Source organism: Vidua macroura, chromosome 7, assembly GCF_024509145.1.
Source record: "Vidua macroura isolate BioBank_ID:100142 chromosome 7, ASM2450914v1, whole genome shotgun sequence".
Classification (NCBI taxonomy): Eukaryota; Metazoa; Chordata; class Aves; order Passeriformes; family Viduidae; genus Vidua; species Vidua macroura.
In genome coordinates this window covers 36,655,672-36,681,034 of record NC_071577.1, presented here as the reverse complement: position 1 = coordinate 36,681,034, position 25,363 = coordinate 36,655,672, and the positions used below count along the sequence as shown (strand labels likewise).

General features: G+C 39.3%; 1 protein-coding gene across 1 annotated transcript in view; it reads right to left on the bottom strand.

The window, feature by feature from the left end:
- The window catches only part of ARHGAP15 (Rho GTPase activating protein 15), a 320,784-nt gene that overhangs the window by 243,823 nt on the left and 51,598 nt on the right, over window positions 1–25,363 (bottom strand). The window contains exon 6 of the mRNA XM_053982387.1: window positions 19,100–19,189. Within this exon, the coding sequence (XP_053838362.1) occupies window positions 19,100–19,189 (90 nt within the window). The remainder of the gene's footprint in view (window positions 1–19,099; window positions 19,190–25,363) is intronic.

The following is a 25,363-nucleotide window of genomic DNA, read 5'->3' as shown; positions in this document are numbered from 1 at the left end:
AGAGACAAATTCCTAGACAATTAAAACAACTCCTCGTGCTCGTGTTCAGCTTCCTTTTGCTCTATGCAGTGTCTGCTATCTCCATACATAGCTGGGAAATTAGAAGCTCCTATCCAAACAAGTAGCTTGAGCAGCATCAATAGTAAACCAGCACAATAGTGAAATCCCAAAGCTTTACAATTTAAGATGGGTTCTGGGCTGGAAGCACCCATGGTGCAGGAGCAAAGCAAATGCTTTTATTGGCTTGACCTTGAGTTAAGAGATGATGACCAACCTGAAGATACCACGTGGCAGAAAATTGGGGTTTTTTTCAAGCTTCTCATGTTTGCTTATTATTAACATAAAAGTCTCTGGCTTTCATAGGCACCAAGGAAAAGAGGAATTACAAATTCTTTGTAACCATCACTGCCCTGTTCAAAGTTAAATACTGTTACAGATGGGAACAGAAGGACTTTTTGCTGCAGGACAGTGATCTTACACTGCACATCTGGAGCACATCTCCTACACCCCGACTGCGCGCATCAGAGGCCATTAGCCAGAAAATGTGTTAGCACAAGAAATTACGGGAAGTGCACTACATGGTCAGATGTAAGGAGAAGCACCATTTGTAGATTTGTTAGTCAATTAGGCTTTATTTCAAGTGATTCCCCCAAGGCTTCTTGAGGTAGGAGCATTTGTTTTCCTTCATTTCACCTAAGTCTGCTATGATTCAGTGACTGCAGAGATCTATAAAGTCTCAATATTTTGGTTCTTAGAACTGTCACTCAGAGCATCACCTATGCCTTGACCTCTGTTCTGAGCCTTACTAAATAACCACATAACAGCCACCACAGATACAGCCCAAAAAAAGGAAAAAAAATAAACCTGCACAAAACTATCAAGCATTGTTCTTAAATGTTCTCAACCAGTCATTTATATTATTAATTAAATGAAGACTACAGTATCACCATTTTGGTTAACAAATAGCCCTGGTCAAGACAGGTAGCTTACAACTCTCTGAGTTCCACCTTTAGGAGTCATGTTACTCTTAATTTCCTTCTTTAAAGTTGACTTCTGGAGTCTCCAATACTCAAAAAAAAAAAAAAAACAAACAAAATCTGTCACTCTTCAGCAAACAAATCTTGGTATACATAAATAAAAGGCATTTGGGAAAAACCCAAATAATTTCTAGTCCATAGTGCTTACCTACCATTAATACTTTGTTCTCCAATCAGAGAGTATATTAAATGGAAAAATGCCACACTAACTAGCAGAACAGATCATAGAATGAAATTGATTGGCATCACCTAATTAAACTGAGATAAAATAGGAAATAAATTCATAGAAATCTAAGTCAATTTGCTAAGTGAAAAAACTGAGAAAAAAAAGTTGAATAGTTTACTTGTAATGAATAATCTGAGTAACTATGCAATTTCAGTAAAACGACTGCAGATATTTCAAAGTTACATATTTACTAGAAAGATCTTCAAAAATCTTTTTAAAAAGTAAAATGTCTGCTGAACTTTTCTGACATTTACAAAAGTAATTAATTAATATGATTAAGCAAATTAGGCTAAGGCAAAGTCTGACTGATTGTAAAGCATGCTGCAAGAGCCACCTGTTTGCTAGAAAGATTAGATACTATGGTGCTGGCAGCTAGGAAAAAAACAGAGAATTGTGAAAGTTAACATCTATATATACTGATCTTTGAGATCTGTCTTTTCTTACATGCTTCACCAGATTATCTCAGCTTTACCTGAGAGAAGAATTGTCCACATGAAATTTTGGTTTGGAAAAAAGCGCTCGTGATTAAGCAAAAATAAAAACACTGCCAACCAGGTCAGTAAGGGTGTTTATGGATCTGGTTCCTAACTGGGTACATCAGCTGTTCTAACCAGTTCCCGAAGTCAAGGAAAATCCCAGCACTAACCACTTTCTCTATAGATTTGCTCTCCTTCACCTTGAGGGCAGCAGTAAGTGTTCCTGCTTCACAATATCTCAATTTATCAGTTAAGAATCAAACTTCTGGTAGGAATAATTGCCATGAGGTGCTGTAAAACATGCAGTTGAAGGATACTGATCCCTGGTGATCATTTACAACTTGAAGCAAAACTTGAAAACCGGGCAGAGAGGTACTTTTTTGCTATTTTATAAGGGTTTATTACTCCTACTAACACAAGGCCCCAGTCATGCATCTTATATTATGCATGGAACAAAACCATCACCTCTATCAGTAGGACCCTGCAGGGAAAGTCTAAGTTTCCAGCTTTAAAAGACTTAGAGGAGATGTTGAACTTGTCTTCATGGTTAAATATCAGAAGACTTGAGAGAATCCAGATGGTATTGAGTCAGGAAGGGGTGAGGACTGGAGCAGGAGTGTAGATTTTTTTTGTTCACAGTGCAGGCACAACAGCTCTGGGCATTGTCCTGTACCAGCACAGCATATCAGAGACCTTGAAGTCTTTAGAGGAGGCAGGAGATGGAAAAGAACAATTTTCCAAAAGGCTAAGGAGCAGATGAAGGTGTGGAAAAGAGCAGAATCACAGCAGCCCAGAACAACCAGATTTTGAGGACAGCCTAGTTACCAGGAAAGGACAGAAGGGCCATCAGCTGCATGCAGTTGTATCAATCCCACTCATTTTTCCATAGACACGATGCTTAAGTGCTCACCCTGTAGCCTGGAGGCTTAGCTGAGGTTAGCACAGAGCCCTGTGTGCTGGATTACCATCTCTGAAATAACACATTGGGCAAGAACCAATTTTGCAAATCCCAGTCCTGCAAAGGGAAAATGCTAACAAATGAACGTGCCTGTGAGAAAGAAAATGCTGGATATAGAAATTAGCAGAGTTGATTGCTAGGTATGCTCAATTAGGAATGTATATATGGACTTTTCTAGGAATAGCTTTAGGCATGCTCAGCCCTGCTGCTTGTGCTATATTTCTGCCATACAGATTAACTAAACACAATGTTAGAGATGCAAAAAAACCTGTGATTTGAAAGTTCTGACATAAACAGTCCCTGAAAAAGAAGCAAACAGCACACATTGTCTATGCCATTTGTGAGCCAGTGGATCTAATGGTTCACTTACTTTACAACCTGCTTTGGAATAATTTGGCACATCTCTAATTTTAACAAGCTTCAGTGGGATTAGATAAAATGCAGACTTTGTTTACATCAATTAACACTCAAAGAAGTACAAAAGAACTTGTTAACTGCATTTATGAACAAAAAGTAGCAGAGTGAGAGTTTGTCCAAACGAAGTTACTGTTTGACTTGCTCAGATTGGCACAGTTGTCTCTGAAAGCCTAAAACCAAAAACCCAAGAACGGAGCTGCATTCTCAAAGAGGCAGATGTGTATTTTTAATTACATCGGCAGATCTAATCAACATTTGTGGTAACTGCATCTCCAGGTTTGCATACATCAGACTCACAGAGATGCCTGCTTTCCCCCACGTGCCACGCAACATTCACTGAGTCAAGTGGAAAACCAAAACCATTGCAGGCGAGCTGACAAATACATTGGCCATTGCTACTTTATTATTCCTGTTTCCAATTATTTTGCCCCATTGCCCTATTATTATTCCTATTTCCAATTATTTTGCCTTCACTGATTATAAGCAAATCCTTCTCTATGTGCTGCGGAGCTGGAAAGAAAATGTGGATGACTTCAAACCTAGCCCTCACAAACAGGATCATCATATAAATAAAAGGCTTTCAAAGAGCAATTTTATTAGTAAAGACACAGAGGAAAAGCAAATAAAATAAGGGTTTAAAAAGTGAGGGAAGGAAAAAAGGGCACTATGGAATATATTATACCATGTAAATAGTATATAGTATATATTAGCTGAATTCTGATATGAATAATTTTTTTTCATCATAAATATTTTGCTCCTTGTCTCACATCATTTCCATAGATTTGTGTGTTCAAACTTCTAGACAACATGAGAGACACCTCCAGAAAGCTGTTTTTGTGACTCTCTCAGGATCAGCCACTTCTAAGGAAGCTTCCTCTTCCCTCCTCAGATGCCACAGGCACCACATCTTTCCACCTTTTCCCCATTAATAGCTCAGGGATTCATAAAACAATGCTGTCACTAAATCACAATGTTCTCAGTTGCGTTTTCTGTGTAGTCAAGAGGCCTGGGAACTACCTAAATGCTTTTTTTGTCACTCCAGCAGCATGCCATTATAATTAGAAATGATCAGCAGAGCTGAGCTGCTCACAGGCACTGCCACCAGTGAGAGCACTGGCTGGTCAGTGCCGCGTCCCCAGTCCTGCAACACCACAACTTCTCCCTCCTGACAGGACAAAATTAACTCTTACAACCTAACAACCAGTCTGCTACTGCACTAACAATGGCAAAAGGTGTCTGGAACAGCCTGGTGTGCTCGAGCATTGCAGATCAGAGCTCTGCTGAACTGCAAGAGATAGAATCAATTCCTTCCAGAGGCTCTGCATTGCCACAGCAAACAGCAGAGCGTGACTTAAAGCTCAGACCAGCAAGGGAAAGCAAGGAAAGGGGCCTTAATTAATGGAGCCACACTTGCTGTACCTCAAACTTTCTTCCTTAAGGTAGGGATATTAAGGAAAAAAAATTTTTTTATTTTCATAGGAATAGAACAAAGACCAAGAGGAATTATATACCATCAAATGTAGGTTATACACAGATGATTTTTTTTTAAGAGTAAAAGGAGTGAAAACTTAGGAAAGTAACAAGTAGGAAAATGTTCCTCTAAGGTGAAAAAAACCCACATTATTGTAAGTAAGTAAAAAATATTATCAAACTTTTAAGCATAATTATGGCATTTCCAGTGTCATGGTTTAAATAAAGTTTTTTGAACACCACATAGAGCAACAAGGACACTGAGACCTGGATTCTCTTTTCTACTACCACCCTATGAGTGTAAGTTGCTGAAACCATGACATCCCAAGCAAACAGCCATGCACACACTAAATATTCAATAAATTTTGCTCATAGAGACTACCTGAAACAGCCCATAAGTATTAACATAGATACCTAATGCACAGGTATCCAGCTATGTAACCCAGTTCCAAAATCCCCTCTAAACAAAACCAGCTCTAAATACAAAATATCACAGCACAAGGAGATTAATTCCTGATAGGTATCCAAACCCTGGACAATCTAATAGCAGCTTAGCATTGATTGCATGCTACACAACAATTTAGGTTTTGTTTTCCATTAGTAAACACCTCAAATTACATGAAAGGGAGAAAAAGTTCCCTAGATACAAGCATTAAATATTTATCAGCCTTATGTCTGCTCTGTCACCACGCCTCTAAGAAAGTCCATTAATTAAATACTTTAGAAACGATTAAAACACTTCCTTAGAACTTATTGGCACCTGTTAATTCACTGACCCTACGAGGCTATGGCAGTAAATGTCTTGTTTGATTGCTTCTCTTACCAATAAATCAGCAGCTTAAAGACAAAGGAGACACGATGTGACTCCATGTACACAACATTGCCTTAAAACACAAAAGCCAGTTTCTTGAGGCAGAGAAACAGAACATTTATGTAGACAGGGCAGCACAAATAATCTATTTAACCTAATCTTTTAATTACAGGAAACATCTCGTAGCAAGACATACAAGAGCAATGAAATGACCCAGAGCTAGAAATCAAGATGATATATTTGTGCATGTGAAAGTAACACCAGCAGAATTCATAAAAGAAAACCTCCTTGGGCATTATTATCTTTCCATCAGGATACACTGTCATCACATTGAGAACAGGAGAAAAAAATGGCTTAAAATATATTCTTAAAATACAAATAAAGGGAAAGGGAAAAGAAAATAAGAGCAGAGAAAGGTAAAATTACAAGCAGAGGGAATGCAGGTGAAAAGAAATCTCTGTTTGAGTTATAAAAAAGGACCATCTTAGGACTGAGGAGAGAAAAGAAATAAGGGACAGACCCCAAGAGCTTGGCACAGCACAGCACCTAGTCCAGTGCAGAAGCTGCAGCGATTTTGGTGTCATTATTTACTCAGTAACAAACTACTCAGCAGAGAGGGGGGTTCAAATCTGGCCCTGCTTGGGCAGTATGCAAATCTTCTCCCACTCCTCTGCAAGCTTTTAAGGATAGCTGGCAGAGAGTCCCCTGAAGAGTCCTGGCAATGCCACAGTCTGCAGTGGGAAACGAGCATCTTGCAAAGAACCCCTGAGATCCTCCTACCCCCTCAAATCTGCGCGAGAGGAGAAGTGTTGCCTGCAAGGGGGAGCGAGACGGAGCGTGTGTGCAGGAGAGGGAGAGAAAACAGTGCTGGTAATTATAAAAGAGTCCTGAAATGCCAGGAGATGGAGAGAATAATTGATCCTAAACAAAAATAATGACAATGAATCGTGCGCTCCTCGCTGCGTGTAATGTTTTCTCCTCTCCCCCGTTTGTGGTGTTTTGACCCTTTGTTCGGATCCTTTACCTTGCTGCACTGAAGTTATTATGGAATATTTGAAAAAATTGGCTTCCTTTCCTTTGATCTCTACTATTGGATTACATTCTTCCTACTGCCTGCACTCAGTTCTTCACTCCCACATTCATTCTCCCCATTTCTTTGTTTACATTCAATTTTACCATATTTCTTCACACTTTTCTACATGGGTAAAGCCTATGTTATGTTCCAACACACATTACTCTCTCTCTTTCCTTACTTTGCACTTTTTAACTGATCATGTAGAATATTTGTTTCCACAATGACAACAAAAAAAAAAAATCCAAACAAAACAAAACACAAAAAAAAAAAAAAAAAAAAAAAAAAAAAAAAAAAAAGAAGAAAAAGAAGAAAAATGTATGCAATGGTGAAAACATGTTCCTTTTCACTCCAACTGCAGCCCTAGCTGAATTGTGCTGCCATTGTTTTCCAACAGAACTTGCATTTCCAAACTTGGGAATTCCCATCAGTCTGTCTGACAGAATTTTCCTGTTTTTTCTCAGAAGGTGTGCATTTTTCAAATGCCAGTAACATACCACTACAGAATTTCCCAGGAGTAGCAGCTTGGTTTGAGGGACTCTTACTCAAAAGCCTTACTTCAAAAAAAGTCATTTGAAACAGAAGAACCAAAACTGATTATTTACATTCTATAAATCAAAACAAAACTACAACCAATGCATTTCAAAATATTGCTATAATTATTTTCTACACGCTGATAAATTGCTGGACATACTTTCCTGAGTTCTGGTTGGCAATTCCTCGAGCTCTAAACACAATGTTTATATGTTTATTTAATTTTAGATTGTGAATATAATTATTAAAAGTGTGATTCCAAATCATTAAAAAAAAAAAAGAATATACAGGGGAAAAAAAAAAATACAAACAACAAACCAAACACAAGGGGGGCATATTTCAGGTGTATTACAGTGTTTTTAAACCTCTGTCTGTTAGATTTCATGGAAGGGTCTATTCCCAGGGTGGAAGTGTTTGACTCAGTCCCAGGGGAAGGAAGAGCTCAGGCCCATCAGGGGCCGAGCATCCCCAGTCAGGTGACAAAGTTGGGAGTCACAGCAATGGCCACTGTGACAGTCTGGGGGTGTAGGAGAAGCTGCAATGCTCAGGAACAGCTCTCTCAACAATCCTGACTCCATTCCCTGAAATATATTGAAATGGCAAAGATGTAAAAATGTATTCAACCCACTTCTTTCAGCATTTATAGAAAACAATGTGTTTTATATATAAAAAAAAAAAATGGTGATGATTATTTTCTGAATAAAGTGTATTTTTTCTTTACAATCTATGCACCATCACTCTTCTTTCTCCAACAGTAAAATTCAGGGGATATTAAAAGATGCAGAGTCATAACACAGTATCCCAAGTATGGAGACACACAGTTCTTATCTCAGACTCCCACATTCACACCCAAAAGTCTCCTTTTGTGGCCTCTCAGAGAGGGCTTGGGCTGTGCCAGCCAAGGACCACCTCACACAGGGCCAGCCCTATGAGCTCATAAAGGTGAAAGAAGGAAAGGAGCATCATCATGGTGCTATTAACACCTGCACAGATGTGAATGTTCTACCCCCAGTGTGAATCAGGAGAGTTTGGGTGAAATTAACGTCAACAGAAGAAGACCTGTGACCCTCAGCCAAAATCCAACATGCCCAGTAACAAGCAGCCCCATAAGGAAGATAAGGATGGACTGGGAATGGACTTTCCTTCCACAACTAAAATGAGAAATAAAAAAAAAAAAAAAAAACAGCCAATCCACTGCACATTGATTTAAGCACTGCAGGATGAGGTACTGAAAGAAATAGATATTTGTCCTTTCAACCTCTTGCTCCATGGCCCCTGCTTTGTTTTCTCCTTTTAACTTTACCATACATTAACAATTTTTCTGAATTAAGTCAAGGCACTTCTGGCAGCACGCGATTAAAAATTATCCAATTTTAATTGCTTTTCAGTGGCAGCAATGGTTGAAACTCAATTTTGCTTAGTCTGCTTGAGAGCTGGGCATGGGTGGTAACAGGTTATTTCAACAGTCCAGGGTAAAAATGGGATCATTCACTTAACTCTGCAGTATCAGTGCAATTCATCTCAGTCCATAATAGATGACATGTTCAACAGAATATGTAAAGTATGCCTCCACCTAGTGATGACTATGTACAAATAATAGAAAATAATAATAATTAGTCTATTACTTAAGAGAATCACAGTAATTGGCTCCCATTTTACCAAATTAAAATGTGCTCTCATGCAAATATTCACATATACAAATGCACACTTTGCCTCCAGAAAAATTAGTTTAAAGTTCAATCTGTGACAATTTACCTGCAAACTCTGACTTGCAGGAGGCTAACACATTCTAGGTTGTAAGCATATTAAAATTTCAAATAATAATGTGTTTGTAGCAATCAAGACTATTATGAGGACAAAAAAAAATGGGGGTGTGACTGAAGTGCTGTAGATTTTAAGTGTTAAAGTTGTCTGATAATTTAAGTTTGATAGACTATTTCTAAATGAAATGGTAAACAAACCACATCCCCTCATTGCAACTTTGTTTGCCAAAGAAAATGTTTGCTAAACTTCTTGGATCACTGTCTTTTACAGATGCAATTGCAGATGTAGTGGCTGAAATTCCTAGGATTTTTTTTTACCCCAAATCAGAGCAGAGGTTATGGAAGTAAAAATAAAAAAAAAAATAAAAATAAATTAATTTTTTAAAAATACAAAACCAACAAAAAAATCCCAATAAAACCTCCAAACAGTAAAAAACCTCAGCACTCCAGAATTCAAGAAATCCAGCTCTTAAACTCAATCTCAAATTTTTAACAACTCCCATAATCCATATAAAAATAGTCTCTAACTGGGATCAATTGCAGGCGCATCCTCAAAATCAATAAACTTGAGGAGGAGGTTAGAAAAGTCAGGGTCCCTGGTGGAAAACGTTCTTGTGGGTTTTCCTTTCATCTGGGAACCACCTTAAATGTCTTCTCAGGCCGACTGGTCTTGCATTACCATTTCAAAAAAGTCTCCCAATCCCATTAGTGGTCCATGAATCACAGTTTAGGAATTCCCCGCTCAGCTGAAAACCAGAGGTGTTGTATCTAAAAGAGAGGGCAGGTCACTGCCCGCAGCTCCCCCCTTGCATTTAAATTGCCTCCCATTGTCCATATAACACCTTCAAGCATCCAAAAAACATCCTGTCCGCAAAGAAATCACTCCTACACAAAAAAAAAAAAAAAAAAAAAAAAGTGAATCCCAAACCTCTCCTCTGGCATCCCTCTGCACACAAATTCAGAGAGAGGACAGCCAAGGCTCCCCATGCCCAGCCAGTTCCAAATATCTGCCTCAGTCGTTAAAGAGAAATACAAAAAAATTGAGTCAAGTGGCTTCGCCAAGATTTTAAAAAATGTAGTGGCTGAATACAGAAATACCAGCACCAAACATGTAAACAAGTCAGATTTGATTATCTCTGAGGAGTTCATTTAGGATTTGTTTTTCTCTTTTATTTTTTTTTTACCCCAAGAGTTTGATAAATTAAGGGAATGTTTGGGCACCTATCAAGACACTTTTTTTTGTTCATATTAGCTTGCATTAAGTTAAAAAAAACCGAAAAATCATAATGCTCTTAAATTAATTTAACTATTTTCCATTAGGAGAAGCACTAAACCTTAAAATACTAAAGAAGCAGGAAATCCAGTGTTCTTTTGCATTTCTTACATTTTTCTTGCAGCTGTTGATTGCCAGAAAATACCATTTTCCCTGGGTCATAAATGCACAAAACACAGCACCAAGGGCCACACTCACATCAGAGGTGCTTTATCAAGTTCACCCTAGGTGAAGGTTCATTTACCTTTTCCCTACCAGCTGATCAGAAGAGAATCACTATTTTAAAACATAAATTTACTACCTAAGGAAAAATTTAGAGAACACAGGTCTATGGGGATTTATTTATTAAAATAAAAAAAAAAAAAATTAGTTGATTCAGAAACCAGTTAAATGAATGCTAATTATGGAATAATTTGAGTTGGAAGGGAAAGGTCACCTGTTCCAACCCCCATGCCCTAGGCAGGGACACCTTTCTCTGGAGCAGCTGCTGGTCTGAGTTACTCAACCAGGCACCGATTTTGGCTGAAAGATGTTTTTAAAATACTCAGTGTCACCAGAGTGCCCTGCAGGATGAGTCCACGGGGGAAGGGAGAGCCTTGGTGTCACCGGGCACAGACTGGGCAGCTGTGGCTGCCTCCACTGCCTGCATCCCTGTCCTCATTGCTGTTCACATCTCTGCCCACTTCCGCATCCCTGCCCGCATCCCTGCCCACTTCCATGCCCGCATCGATGTTCACATCCCTGCCTACATCTACTGCCCACCTTCCCTGCCCTCATTGCTGTTCACATTCCAGCCCACCTTCCCTGCCTGCATCCCTGCCCACATCCTTGCTCACATTGCTGTTCACATCCCTGCCCTCATCTACTGCCCACCTTTCCTGTCCTCATTGCTGTTCACATCCCTGCTCACTTCCACTGCCCAAATCCCTGCCTGCATCCCTGCCACTTCCACTGCCCAAATCCCTGCCTGCATCCCTGCCACTTCCACTGCCCAAATCCCTGCCTGCATCCCTGCCACTTCCACTGCCCAAATCCCTGCCTGCATCCCTGCCCACTTCCACTGCCCAAATCCCTGCCCACATCCACTGCCCACGTTCCCTGTCCTCATTTGCTGTTCACATCCCTGCCCACGCTCCCTGTCTGCATTCCTGCCCACCTTCACTGCCTGCATCCACTGCCCGAATCGCTGTTCACATCCCTGCCCACCTTCCCTGCCTGCATCCACTGCCTGCATCCACTGCCCACATCCTTTGCCCGCATTGCTGTTCACGTCCCTGCCTGCATCTAGTGCCCACCTTCCCTGTCCTCACTGCTGTTCACGTCCCTGCCCACCTCCACTGCCTGCATCCCCTGCCCGCATCCCCTGCCCGCATCCCTGTTCACATCCCTGCCCGCCCGTGCGCTGCCCACGAGATGGCAGCAATATGTTTATGAATAATGCAGCAGAGGCTGCAGCCCCATTTCGCATGCGGGAGCTGCAAAGCGCCGCTCGCTCCTTCAGCTGCGAAACAAAATAACACCGCTCGAGCCCCCTCCTCCCCTCCCCGACTGCACAACCCTCTGTGAATGCGGCCAAAACAAAAAAAAAAAAAAACACAATGGGAAAATTAAGCTGCTCCTCTGTCACGCTGCCCGAGATGCTTTCTCATGTGGGCTCGGCTTTTTCCAAGGCACAAGGTGCTTCCTCTGCTCTCACAGATTTGTCCAGGTCCTTGTGCTCAGCCGTGCTTCTGTCCCTGACAAAATTATGTCACACGCACATTAAGCATTAACTGCTGCTATGTTTTATTCCTGCAGCACAGAAAATGCCTGTGGCTTGAAATAAATATTTTCTTTTCTGATGGACAAATAACATCTGCACTGGTGAAAGCTGCAAGCGTGGCTGTCACAGACTAAGTGATTCAGATAATTTCTTGAGAAGCACATGTGTATGAGCACACACAGACACTCGTACCTATCACAGGCACTCACGTATCAGCACTTGGATTTGCCAAAAGATGGGCTCTTAAAAAGCACAGTGAGCTATTATAACCATCACTTTTAGCAGACAGGCTTCTATAAACACATCATAATAGACTGGGGGACTACAGATCGTGAGTTTTTAAAATCAGCCTGGTTTCATGGAAAATTTAGGCTTGCTTTTCCATTGGATTTTGGAGTTCTCCAGCATTTAGGGAGGCCGTGGACTGCAGTGGGTACCACACAGGGGTGATGTGCAGTGCCACAGACAGCAGCACCACAGCACCCTGCTCAGGGCAGCTGCTGCTCCAGCCAGGCTTTCAAGCCTTTCCAAGACCTCCATGAGCTGTTGAAGTTACACTTTTCAAGAGATTCTTTTTTTCCTGCATTTTTTTTAAGACCGTAATGGGGAAAAAAGAAATATCTGCCTAGGTAAGCTCATATTTAGCTACAAATCAACCAAAGTTTTTTTGAGAATTTTGAATCTTATTTCATGAAGCCAACTATAACAAAATATTGCTTATCAGGAGTGGACCCCACTATTGCTGAAAAGTAACAATTTTTCACATCATTAAAAAAGTGGTAATTAGGATTTTAAATAATAATAATAATAATAATAATAATAATAATAATAATAATAATAATAATAATAATGTTCTGATTCTGTAGCCACAAAATACACAAGGCCTTTTTGACATAACTGAGGAGTTTGTGCTACCCCAAAGACTCAAAAACCACAAGTGAAAGAAACAATTTAACTATAATTTTGTGGCACCTCTAACTTAACTGCTTGGTTTGTCCTTTTTATGAATAAAGTTGCTGTTCCTTGAAATCCTTTAAATCCCATTACTGAGGTTAAATTGAGAGACAATTTCCTTGAAATTCTATTACAGAGGTTGAAGATTCAGTTTTCCAAACTTGTTAAAAGCACAGTCGAGTGACCTCCTGTTGATTGCTTGTCTATTTCCAAATTGATTATAGCTTGAGTATTGAAATAACAAAATACTGAAATATTTTTGTATATGTTATAGAAAAGGTTTATTTTTTTTTCATTTTTGTTAAGGTTTCCTATGCAAATGAAGTCAAAGTCCTTACAGTTTGTATGTTACTGTCCTTGTGTAAAGCTTTGCTTGTGTCACTCTTTCTGTCACTATTTTGGGGGCAAAATTGGCTTTATTACCTGATATTCCTTAGAACATGAATCACATCAAGAACTTCTGTGGCCATTACTGAGAAATCTGAATTCTGGTTCATTTTCCATATGTTCTCTTTGGGCTAACATGAGTAACACCAGATTGAAGAGAGAGACACTGGTGAGAGAAGCCTGACCATTTCTCACCCAACACTTCTGAAACAAGGGTAGAACTGTAGGTTCCAGAGTACTCCAGTTACCAGGCTCTTCCTTATTCTCAATTAGACAAAGATCTTTTCCTTTCTCAGCTGATTTTCCTGCCTGTTGTCCTCTTTACTAACCAGCAACACCTCAACACCTCCTTGGGTCCTAAGAGCAGCTACTGTCAACACAGGTGGTTACAGTTAAATCTGCCTTTTTCACACATAAAAAATAAATTAAAGAATAAAAAATAAAATTACCAAGGATCACTAAGGGTCTCTCCTCCTCATCACCTTAAAAATGTCATATTAAAGTCTTTAGAAGCCAAAGTAACTTCTCAATTGTTTAAAGTTTAAAATGCATATTGTGTGCAATTTTCTATTTCCTGCAAAACTTTCCTCACAATCAAGGCTGGTTTTCCTCTTTCACTATGTACTGTCAATCTTACTTTTCTGTTTTGATCACCAAAAAATACATTAAAACTTACAAGATGTTCAAAATTAAAGAAATGAAGAAAAGGACAACTGAATACATAAAAAAAAAAAAAAAACAACCAACCAAAAAAAAAAAAAAAAAACATTCATGGGTTTTTTTGGATTTAGGTTACAATAAAAAATAGTACACATGTTGAGAAGTCAGAAGATTATCTACATTCATTGATTAGGTTTTACTGAATATTTTGGCAGGAGCTTTGCCAGTAAGGTCATTAACAAGTCACTTAAAACTAGAACCACAGTTGTGGGGCTGTTCCACATTGCTGTGTTCAAGATCATCCACTTACAACAATAAAAAGAGTACTTATGTAAAATCAGAGAATGGTTTGGACTGGAAGGGACCTTAACTCGACTCATTCCATGGGCAGGGACTTCCACTCCAAGCCCCATCCAACCTGGCCTGGGACATTTCCAAGGATCCAGGGGCAGCCACAGCTTCCCTGAGCAACCCGTGCCAGGGCCTCACCACCCTCACAGGGAAGAATTCTTTCCCAGTATCCCACCTAAACTTCCCTCTGGCAGTGGGAAACAATTTCCTTTTGTCCTAGAACTCGAGGTGCTCAAAGTGGGGGAGCTACCTCCCTCACACTGCTGGCCGTGCTTCTTTTGAAGATGAAGACCATTTCTTGGTTTTGTGTTTTTCTAAAAAAAAACCTAATCTGCTATTTAAAGAACCTCTTTCTGATACCACCTAATGACTGTGTGATGTGGCCAAGTCTTTTAATTAGGCAATAACATATTCAGGTCTCTAGGATAGAAATTAAACCCCAGACATAGCAGTGAGGTCCAGAAGTGGACAAAATGGTGTTATAAGATTACGAGAGGTCCCTGAAACAGATTCAAAGCCAGCAAAGGTTCCTGCACAACTCAGAGCTGAAAGCAAGAGCTCTCTCAAGCTCAGGAAATGGGACTAATTCTGGGATAGGCTCCAGCTGCTGATAAGGACCACCACAACCCTGCAAGGTGGCTTTTTTTAGATTTCCCTCCTCTGTGCAGCATTTATGTTCAAAAACACAAAAAGAAACCCAAATACCAATCCCAGCCCAAGCCCCTCCACGTCGCGCTCTCAGTGCTTCCTCTAGAGAGATTGTGGAAACAAAGATGATCCCTCCCATGGCAAAAAGCAGTGACTTAAACCATTCCTGAGAGGCATCCAGACACTATCCTGATCCCATAGTATGTAGAACAAAATAGCTTATCATTCAGATTACTCGCTTGGACAAAGCTGGAGAGCTTCAAGGACAAGGGAGTTAGCCAGGATCAGCGCCATAAATGTTATTATATATGAAACAGCTGCAAGATAAATTCTTTCATATAACACATAGGTGCAGTTGTACTTTCAGCTGTCTCACTGGTCGAATACTGTAGGTCTTATACAGCTTTCTCTATTTGTAAAATACACTTACACTTCTTAGTTGTGTAGGATTGAGTTACTTCAAACCTTACAGCTGCGGTGCATTGAAACAAAAAACGGTATCACACCACATCTGTGGCAAGAGCCCAGCCATAGAACTCCAGAAATTCCTCATATGAAACCTTCCTAAAAATGAACTCGTGAACAGGGTAAAATTATGACTAAAGAAACCCAAAAATGCCTGTAACTTAAATGAATGGTGCTATTAAGAGAACAAAGCAGCTTCATCGATTCATAAATATGCTGCTCCTGACCTCTTTTGTATTTTTCACCTCTCTCCTATTTTTCCTTTTCTTTTTTTGAATTATCTGAGAGAAATCTCCCAAAACCTCTTCAAGGAAATAGTGTACAACCACAGGACTTTGAACCCCCAGAATTAAAAATCCAGAGGTCAAGAGCACATCTTCCATGGAGTCTGGGCTGAATTTCAAATTAAAAGGCTGTTTGACTTAGAGTAGAGGTTGAGTAAAACAGGGGGAAGAATAAGACCCAGTTGAAAAGTTTACTAAAAGTAGGAAATGTGGAATACTGGGGGAAAAATCTGCAAATTAGTCTAGTTAGTGGTGTTTCAAATGCCATATCAATACTGTCTGAAAAGCAGCCCATTAAGTTATTTTCTTTTTTGATAACTCACATCAAAACACACCTACCCAATATCAAACTAAGCCAAAAAAAAGGCAGGAGGAGAACAACAAAGTGACACAGGCGCTGTTTCTGTTCCACTTGCTGACTGACAACACTGCCATCCCTTAACATGGTTTTATTTAGTTATTACAACCATCTCTCTGTAAATGACACTTAGGATTATTTAAGATTATGTTGTAATCCTTTTAATCCTCAGTGCTTTAAATTTCAGGCTAAACACCAAAGAGCAAACTAGCACTTAGCAGAAATATTTAAAGCATGTGATTTGAACATAAATCTTCTTTTATTCAGCACTCCTCCGATGAAGACCTAGTGCATCACATCACTCAGCCAGCAAGAGCAAACAGCACCGTGTCTCACTGCAAGCTGCTACCTTACCCCACACCATGGGAAGCTGTTCCTAACCAGGTCTTTTCCTTGGTGCCAGCTACACCATCAATAAAATAAATGAAAGGAAATCAGGAGGTTATAGTCTATGAGATGTGCATATTTTCAGTTACTATCAAGGAAAAGTTGAGGGGAAAAAAAAAAAGAAAACACATAATGTGTTCATCAAGAACAGAAATAGATTGCATGCACAAATTGGATAGTGTGAGACAGATCAGACTTATCCTGTTAAAAAGGGAGTAGCTCAATTAAAATGAGAGGAGTAACACTGCTGAGAACATCATGATCAAGACCAGAAACCCAAATCTTCCTGCCTGAATATCATTCACTTGCAGTTCCCTCTTTTTTTTTCTCCCTGAATCGATCATGTTTCCAATTAGTTTTTCTTTATGATACTCCTATGCTCCATCTTCTTGCTGCTATCCATTAACTGTCATCTGCTTATATTTTAAATCCAAGATTTCCTTCTTTTTCTTCAACCCAAAATTTCAATACTCATTTTCCATTTATAATCTATAATTCATGAACTCAAATTGAGCACCCTGGCTAAATCAAACTCAAAATTCTGTACCTACTCCTAATACAACACATTAGCACAAAGCAACCACTGCTCTGTTTGAATGAGAAAAGAAGGTTTTACTAGAAAGTAATGAAACAAAATGCCAACTATGTTTTGATGGGCTTTGAAGATATAATTACACTTATTTCTGATCATTTCAGAGTTAAGCAGCTAATGTATTTAATCAAATAGCAATGCAATGCATCTATATTTAGGTTGGGAAAAAAATGAAAGCATTAAAGAAAGCCACCCATGTTGTTTTCATTTGAACAAACCTATGAATAAGTAGACACTATCAATTTTAGTCCCACCCACGAGGAATAAGTAGATCAGAAGTGTTTCCTGAAATATTCATTTTCCAGGTACAAACTGACCTCTCTGCTTTCGAACTCGCCTTGGATTCCCTCCAGACTATCTCACAAATCTTCGCTCCCTCTCCAGTCCCCTTCCCACTCTATCTGCTCGAGTCTTGTTCAGTCCCTTCCTTTCCCAAAATGTCACCACTACTGGTGCCAAAGCCTTCTCCTCTTTCGCTCCTACCATCTGGCACAATCTTCTTGTAGCTCTCTGTCTAAACAATGCTCCATCCCTTTTCAAAATGTGTCTTAACATATGTCCTTCCTCCCATGCTTTTACTTCTTAATGTCTCTCCCACTCACTTATTGGCTTGATGAAGACACATTTTAATGGGTTCAAGCAGTAGTGCATGAGTTTCCTTTCTCACATTATTCTGATTCAGTTACACCTCACACGAACAGAAGTGAGAAGAAAATGCATTGCAGAGCCTTCCTACCACCAGTTGGGTAAATCAATAACAGAGCTTCGTTTGTCTTTGGAAATGTATTAGCTCAAATGAATCACCGCCCCGAAACGCATTTCCAAACAGGAATTTTGCTTACTGCAAAATGAGAAATAAACCCTAGAAGCTCAGAAGACCTGTCAATGTGCTCAGGGGGTTGCAGGAGTGAAGGCTAAGGTTATACTTAATCACATTCCAAGTGAAAAAGCTGAAGATTGACAGCAAAAACGAAAATATTTATTCTAAAAATACCTAGGAAATGACAAAGCCCTAAGTGTAGTCTCAAGAAAACCTGAAAGATGTGGGGGGTATAGAAGCATAAGTCTCGGTCTTGGAAAAGAGGAATATTTCTAAATATTGCATGTGCTTTAGAAAGATGTCTAGAAAAATAAACCTTGAAAAAGCCTCTGTAACACCCAGTTGACCCAAAGAGATTTCTTTTTAAGAAGCCATGTACAGGCCCTTAGGGTTGGTTTTTTTTAATGTGTAGTGGTTTTTTGGTTGGTTTTTTTTTTTCCTTCCATCCCAGACCCAGACACAGTTGGGTCCTCCAGCATGTTTCATTGGTCATGATGCCAAAGGACTATCTGGTAACTAACAGGATCTTGACCCTGACATGTTCCCTTCTGTGTCTCTCCCCCCTTTATTGCTTGTATTGTTAAACATTTTAAGTGTTAGAACTCTGGGAAACAACTTGGCTCATAGAGAATAATATTTTGATGTGGCTTGATGCAACATTTAGTGAAACAGAAAAAGACAACAAATCCTTTCTACTGATATTCATGGGAGCTGGATTATGTCCAAAACCTGAAGATGTTGCAATAAACTATTTTAGCCCCTAGATCCTGGAATGTTAACCTTGCAGTAATACTTTTCCCCTCCTTTCATCTTCTTGGGCCTTGATCCTCCCTTTCAATTCAATGGGATTTGGATGAAGGAATTAAATAATATTATTTTCCATCAATGAAGAATAGTCCTGTGAGAAATACATGTCCTTCTCTGCTGGCCCTGACAGAGGCAAGCTTTTAAAATCCTCCCCCTCCCCTTGCAGAAGTGAACCTGGGTCATCACCGTCTGAGGACCCTGAGCAGCAATAAAAATAAACAGAGAAACCGCACTGCGCTGGAGCCGTGCTTGTATAAGCAGTTTGAAGAAGTTGTGTTTATGGAAGTCCTCTAGGTCAAGATTCTAGGCCTGAACCCAAAGCAATTACCTACTAAGTTTTAAAAACAAATTGAATATAGAGCATTAATCAATAAATCAACAGGTTCTCAAGTGTTTAGGAGACTCAGTCATCAGAAATCCTTCTCTTAGAAAAATAGTAAACCGATGCTGGATAAAGTGTTACACTCCTTTACTGGTAAGAAAAATGCTGTATTAAATCAGGATCTAGTTATTAAAACCAAGGAAATAAAACCGACATCTTCACAGAGTTCAGACTCAAATGAGCAGTGGAATGCTTTGCCTCTTACCTGAAAGACATTCTTTCTGCTGGATTTCTCTGAGGTCCACTCAATGCGAGCACCACACAAATCCACACACTCAGGTTTATATCCCGGCTTCTGGAAAGGAAAAGGAAAAAAAAAAATCAACATGAATATGGCCTGACTTTTCACAAATGGGGACAGTTATCAGATAAAACAAGAATAGATCAAGTTAAAGTGACAGGTTGTTGTAGCACAGCTGCTGATATTACTGAAAAGAGCTCATTATATACCCTGGTATTGTTAAATAACCACTCTTGGGGTTCTTAGTTCAGAAATGAAGTTCCTATATTAGAACATAATTTTAAAAACAATTAAATGGTTTAAAAAACAGTCTAGTGTAACATATAGTAGATCAAAACACAAATGCAGACACAAGGACCAGCTATTTTCAAGGCTTACTTTGCCAAACCTCTTGAAGAGTCATTGAGTTTAAAGGAAAAATTTTGTGGGTTTTCCAAATGCAAATTTAAACTGATGCAACTGGAAAGGACAGAAATTAGACAAGAACATACATCGTATCTCTAAGACAAGCTATCTCCTTTCTCCAAACAAATTATCATTTCTTGCTCCTAAAAAAAGAAGAAAAGTCTTCGAGGGCATGTGTGACACCCAGAAAGAGCTCAGCACAAGGGCTGATACTTCTCAGTGTCAGTCCACGCATCCTGGAGTGACACAGCTCTGCCTCCCTGCTCCTCCATATGGATGCAAGGAATTCAAAGAGCAGATTTGTTTGCCTGTATCATTTACGTTGCTGGGAGTTGGTGTAAAGCACAATAATCCCCATTTGCCATTGAAGCTCCTTCTCCAGGGACTGCCTGTGCAGCAGTTCTGGCAAAGCCTGTGTAGTTCAGAGTAGGCTTTGTAGATTGGGTTGCTGCACATCCTACTCAACAGTAAAAATACTACTGTTAAAATAAAAAGCACCACTAATTGCCTTTTGGGTAGGGGATGGAGTGATGTCCACATAATTTAATTAATCAGGTTGATGCAACTGTTTTCTCTGCTGCTCTTAAGCCATAGTTACCCTAAAAATGTCATTAGTGATACAGAAAACAGACTTTATAGAGTTAAGAGTGGCCAGTCCAGCACCAGCCACAGATTCAGCTTTCCAAAAACTACTCACTGAATTTCTCTGAAGTTATTATTAAAGGCTAAAATATGTGTGTTCTCTAGGATGCCTTTGAGATGAGAGGAAAAGAACCTATTTAGGTTAAAAGAAGCAAAGAGATCTTGGTCAAGTGATTTGCAGGCATAGTGTCTGGAAGTTTTCAGTACTGGGACAGTAATTATGTTCTCCATTTGCCAAACCATAAAACCACGATGGTTAAGCTCCACTGAAACTGACAGTCCTGTGTGCCTTTGTTCCCTTTTTTTATTATTATTAATATTTTTAATAGAAGAAATATACTGTTCAAAACAGAAGGATGTTCTTGTGGTTAAACCACTGGAAGAAAAGAACTTGGATTTCTTTTTCCCCACTTCTGCCTCAAATTTCCTGCCTGGCCTCTGACAAGAGCTTAGTCTTTCCAATTTTTTAATAGCAGATCAAAACTGCAGCATTGAGACTTGATTTTGAAAAAAAAAAAATATGTTGGGAAATTTAGTCAGCTAATATTTGCATGGCAAAAATTATGAAGTTGGGAAAAAACCCAAGCACCGATATATTAATGCAAATAAATATTCAAATTGCAGAGGAAATGAAGGAGTTCTCAATATTCCAATACTTTTATAAATAGGGCTATGAGGCTTAGATCATCTCCAGGACTCCATGCAATGCCCAGATCTGCACCACACAGGCAGCTCTGCAACCCATCAGGAACACACAAGACAGGCTTCTCAAAGTGGGCAATCTTGCTTTCTTTGAAAAAAAATTACCCACATGGATAGTTTGAGTCGGAAAATACTTTAACAAAGAGGGGCAGCTTTATTCCACCAGCAGAAAGAGTTGAGAAATTTTGGAAACACATGATGAGATTAAAAGAAGAGATTAACATGTAGACAAAGAAACAGAAACCGTTTTTTTGATAGTGAACATTACTGGGCTACAGAATACTTTCCTCAGAAAAACTGCCATGGAACACTGAAGGGAGAAAAAGCAATGACAAGCCTAGAGAGGTGTTGCAAGAAGATGGAATAGTGAACTCAGTAGTATCTCTAATTTCTATTATTGTACAAATATATATGCAACAGAAGAAGCTGGACCCTTCTGTGCACCCAGTGAACACACCATGTAATTTTGCTGCTGTTGCAGTACTCTGGAGGTTTTTTTACAGCTCTGATTTTATAACAACCAGAAGAAAAGTACAAGCATGTGCATGTCCCTCTCCAGAAAGGATGGGATGCAGGCTTGTGGTGTGGGAAAGATGAACAGGCTTCTGCTATGTGCAATAATTACTTGAGTCAGTCTCTTTCTCTGGGGGAAATAAATATGAATTGAGCAACCGGGTCTAGTGGAAGGTGTCCCTCCCCATAGCAGGGGAGTGGAACAAAATTATTTAAGGTCCATTCCAACCCAAACTCTATGATTCTATGAAAACTTATCCTTTGGAGAATTTATCAGTTCTGACCACAATGTGCCTATGAACTCATGAGTATGGCATAAAATGTGAAGCTTCTGATGAAAATTTCATGCTAAATCATTCACATAATTCACAGAATCATCGGGTTGGAAGAGACCTTCAAGATCATCGAGTCCAACCCAGCCCCAGCACCTCAACTAAACCCTGGCACCCAGTGCCACATCCAGGCTTTTTTTAAACATATCCAGGGATGGTGACTCCACCACCTCCCCAGGCGGTGACCATTCCAGAACTTTATCACTCTTTCCATAAAAAACTTTTTTCTAATATCCAAGCCTGTATTTCACTTGGTGCAGCTTGAGACTGTGTGCTCTGGTTCTGTCAGTGCTGCCTGGGGAAAGAGACCGACCCCACCTGAGCACAGCCACCTTTCAGGGAGTTCTAGAGGGTGATAAGGTCACCATTGAATCTTCTTTTCTCCAGGCTAAACACCCCCAGCTCCCTTTTCAGATCCATTGAGCCTGAAACCACCCATCACTCTTCAGCTGCACACCTGGGGAGCACCCACCGAAGTCCATCAGAACTCCAGGAAATCTACAGGGAAATTCATTTTGGCCTAAACATTTCCCTGCTACAGAGTTGGCTTCCCAGGTTATGCAACACCCAGAGACCCTGGGAGAGCAAGTTGAGGTGACTGGGAAGCCTGAGCTCTCCACGTCCTTGCTTTGTGCTCTGCAGTCAGAGCAATTATGTTATATCAATGTTGTTGCAGGGGGTTATGCTGTAAATTGATACAAGTGTCTGCTAAGATGAAATCTTCCTAAACATGAATATGGATTGCAGCAGCATTTTCACTCACTAAATTACTCTGCAGATGGGCTAATAACCTGAGGTTAAAACAACCTCTGTTGAATAAACTATCTGAGGGAATAAACTGACTACATTTTCTTGGTCAGAAAGACCAACTGATGATAGAATTAAATGCTGGTAAGGAAGAATGGAACTGTGATTCATTTAGATCACAATGTCCTTAATTTAAAATAAAGAGCCAGTCAAATTCATAAGAATAGTTAAACAAAAAGGAAAAAAAAAAAAAAGACAACAAAAAACGTGTATTAAAGCCAGGAGCACAAAAGATCAAGGCAGCAGCAAAAGCTAATGATTTAGCTACATGGGATGCAAACTTGCATTTTCAGTAGTATTTGTAAACAATCTCATTTTCTGAATCTCTCCTCTGTGTGCTTTAATTGCTGTGCTCTATTACTTCAAATAATTCCAGATTTTGTTACCAACTTCACCAGAAAGCAAAGCAATGGATCCCAGTCCTCTCCATGCAAAGCAACAGCAAAGTTGCCACAGTGAGTCCTGCACCTACAGTCATACACAGGAACAGCAAAACCTTTTAGATATTGCCAGTTCTTTGATTAAAACATTACTAAAGATTTAGACAAATAGAGTTTTAGTTCACCTCTAAATTCTATTTAGCCCCATTGTCATGAAAAGAGGTATTAGAGGTGCTCTCATTCCTCTCTCCTGCTTGCCTTTGTTTTGTTTAACAAAAATTTCTTTTTTAATGATGCTGTCTTAGTCTAAATTTTTGCTCCAAGTACAGTATTTAATAATTAATAATTAATGAATTAATATCTTTAAAATACAAAGGAACTTTAATCTTTTTGTTAAGTCGCATCATTTTCCTAACAATAAAAATGCTTTGTTACAATTCATACTATCACGGATAAACATAGCTTCTCTTACATTATTTAATTAATGGTTGAGTTCCCCCTTTTCCAAAATAAACAAAAACTGGAAAAATAAAATCAGCAAACAAATGGTCTCTAATGAATCTTTTTTTGCATTAGTCCCTTTCCAGTACCAAAATTATATCTGGTTAAGTGGTTCACAAAGGAAATAAGCACTGCGTTTATCACGTACTTTATCAGATGAGATAAGCATGGCAGTTTAGCTTTTTTTGACATGCAAAATTTGAGTTTAGGAAATTGAGTTATAAGATTATAAACACTGACAGTTCTTGTTGTTTTCAAGCTTTACCTAATTTGCTTATTTACTGTTGCATTTAAGTTTTATGCAACAGACAAAAAATGTAACTTTAACAGATTTTTCTCACCTAGTGAACATTGAGTTCACAGCCCCAACATTTAAATCTAGCTTGGAATAAAACAAACAAAAAACCCCCTCTTTTTTCTCTTTTTTTTTCGTCCCCAGAATGAGAAAAACACAAGTTCAATATGTCTGTGTTCTTCCTAACACAGGAGGCAGAAAATTTTCTCTCACTGATAAAATGAGCACGGGTGGTGACTGAGGCTTCAGGGAAAGGGACTGACCTCTCAGAAGGTCCTGTTTCATAACCCACCATCACTTTTTTAGTTAAAACATTTGAGATCTGGGCCAAAACCCCCATTCCCCAGGAAGGTCTAGTTTAGTATCCAAATCCCTAAAGAGCTAATGGGGATTTTAACCATGTTGAGGAGTCTCAGAGCAAAATCAAGCCTCCTGTGTGTTAAATTTCCACCAGTTCATTCATCTCCTCAGATTTGGGTAAAGACTTGCAAAGAGAGGGAAGAGGTAGCAGATAGACATGTAAGACACTTAGTAAATTATAATAGTTCTAATAAGTTCACCTTAGACATTTTTCTTTTTCCTAATAATATAAAAGTCAACTTTAAAGAAAATAGGTGATTCTGAAAAAAAATTTCAAGCTTTTCTGTTTTCATGGCTGCAGAGAAGTTGCATTTTCCAGCTGGACTAGCACAAATACAAGCAGAAAGTGCTAGATTTCACCCTATATTTATTTGTATTGTTTCATATCTTAGTTCTGGGATTCTTTTTCTACAAAGCTCAAAAAATTTAAGGCATGAAAAGGTGCTCTTCAAGGCTGATTTTATGACAGGTGGCATTGATAGATCTAGGTTTTATAGAAGAATGGTTTGCATCACCTGCCACAGGAAAAACAACTTATTGTTTGTGACTCCTGCCAAAGAGAGCACCTTTGTGGCCACCCATCAAGCCAATGAGATTTGGCAGGTTCGATCAGGCCTTGAGAGCCTTTCACAACAGGGCTTTGTCAAACCCACCCCTTCACTGCCCACAGTGTCACAGAGCCACCAAATTTCCCTTTTGCTGCCCACGCTGAGGTTTGGCTGTGCCCAGCACTGAGGGGACGTGCGCTGCTACCGCTCGCGCAGCAGAGCTGTCACTTGTCCCCAGACAAAGGATCGGTGGCCTTTCCTTGGGGCACAATAAAAAGGTACTGCAAATTTCACTTTGTAGTAACTACAGGCTACAGAAATCACATTAGCTGCATTAGATGGAGTCGTAGAAATATTCAGGAAGGTTAGTGGGATATGGTGGATGTCACATTTATACTGCGATAAAAAATCACTTTGCTAACTTATAATGTTTTCTGCTTTGGTAACACCCTATATTAAGGTGCCGCTTATAAATAATTTATTATTATTTATTAATGTATAAACCACTTTATAGGATGGTAGATAACAACTTAAATTCATGTATTAAAGATGCACATGCATGGTTTAATACAATTTACGCCTCACAATATCCTTTGCAACAGATTCTCATCGCATCATCTGTTCAGCATTTATTACTAATGCATTTTATAACATACTTTATAATACATTATTTGAGGAAGTAGCTGCATTTAGTGATCATTTTCATAAATAAGAATAAAGCATTTATAAGTGGCACCTTAATT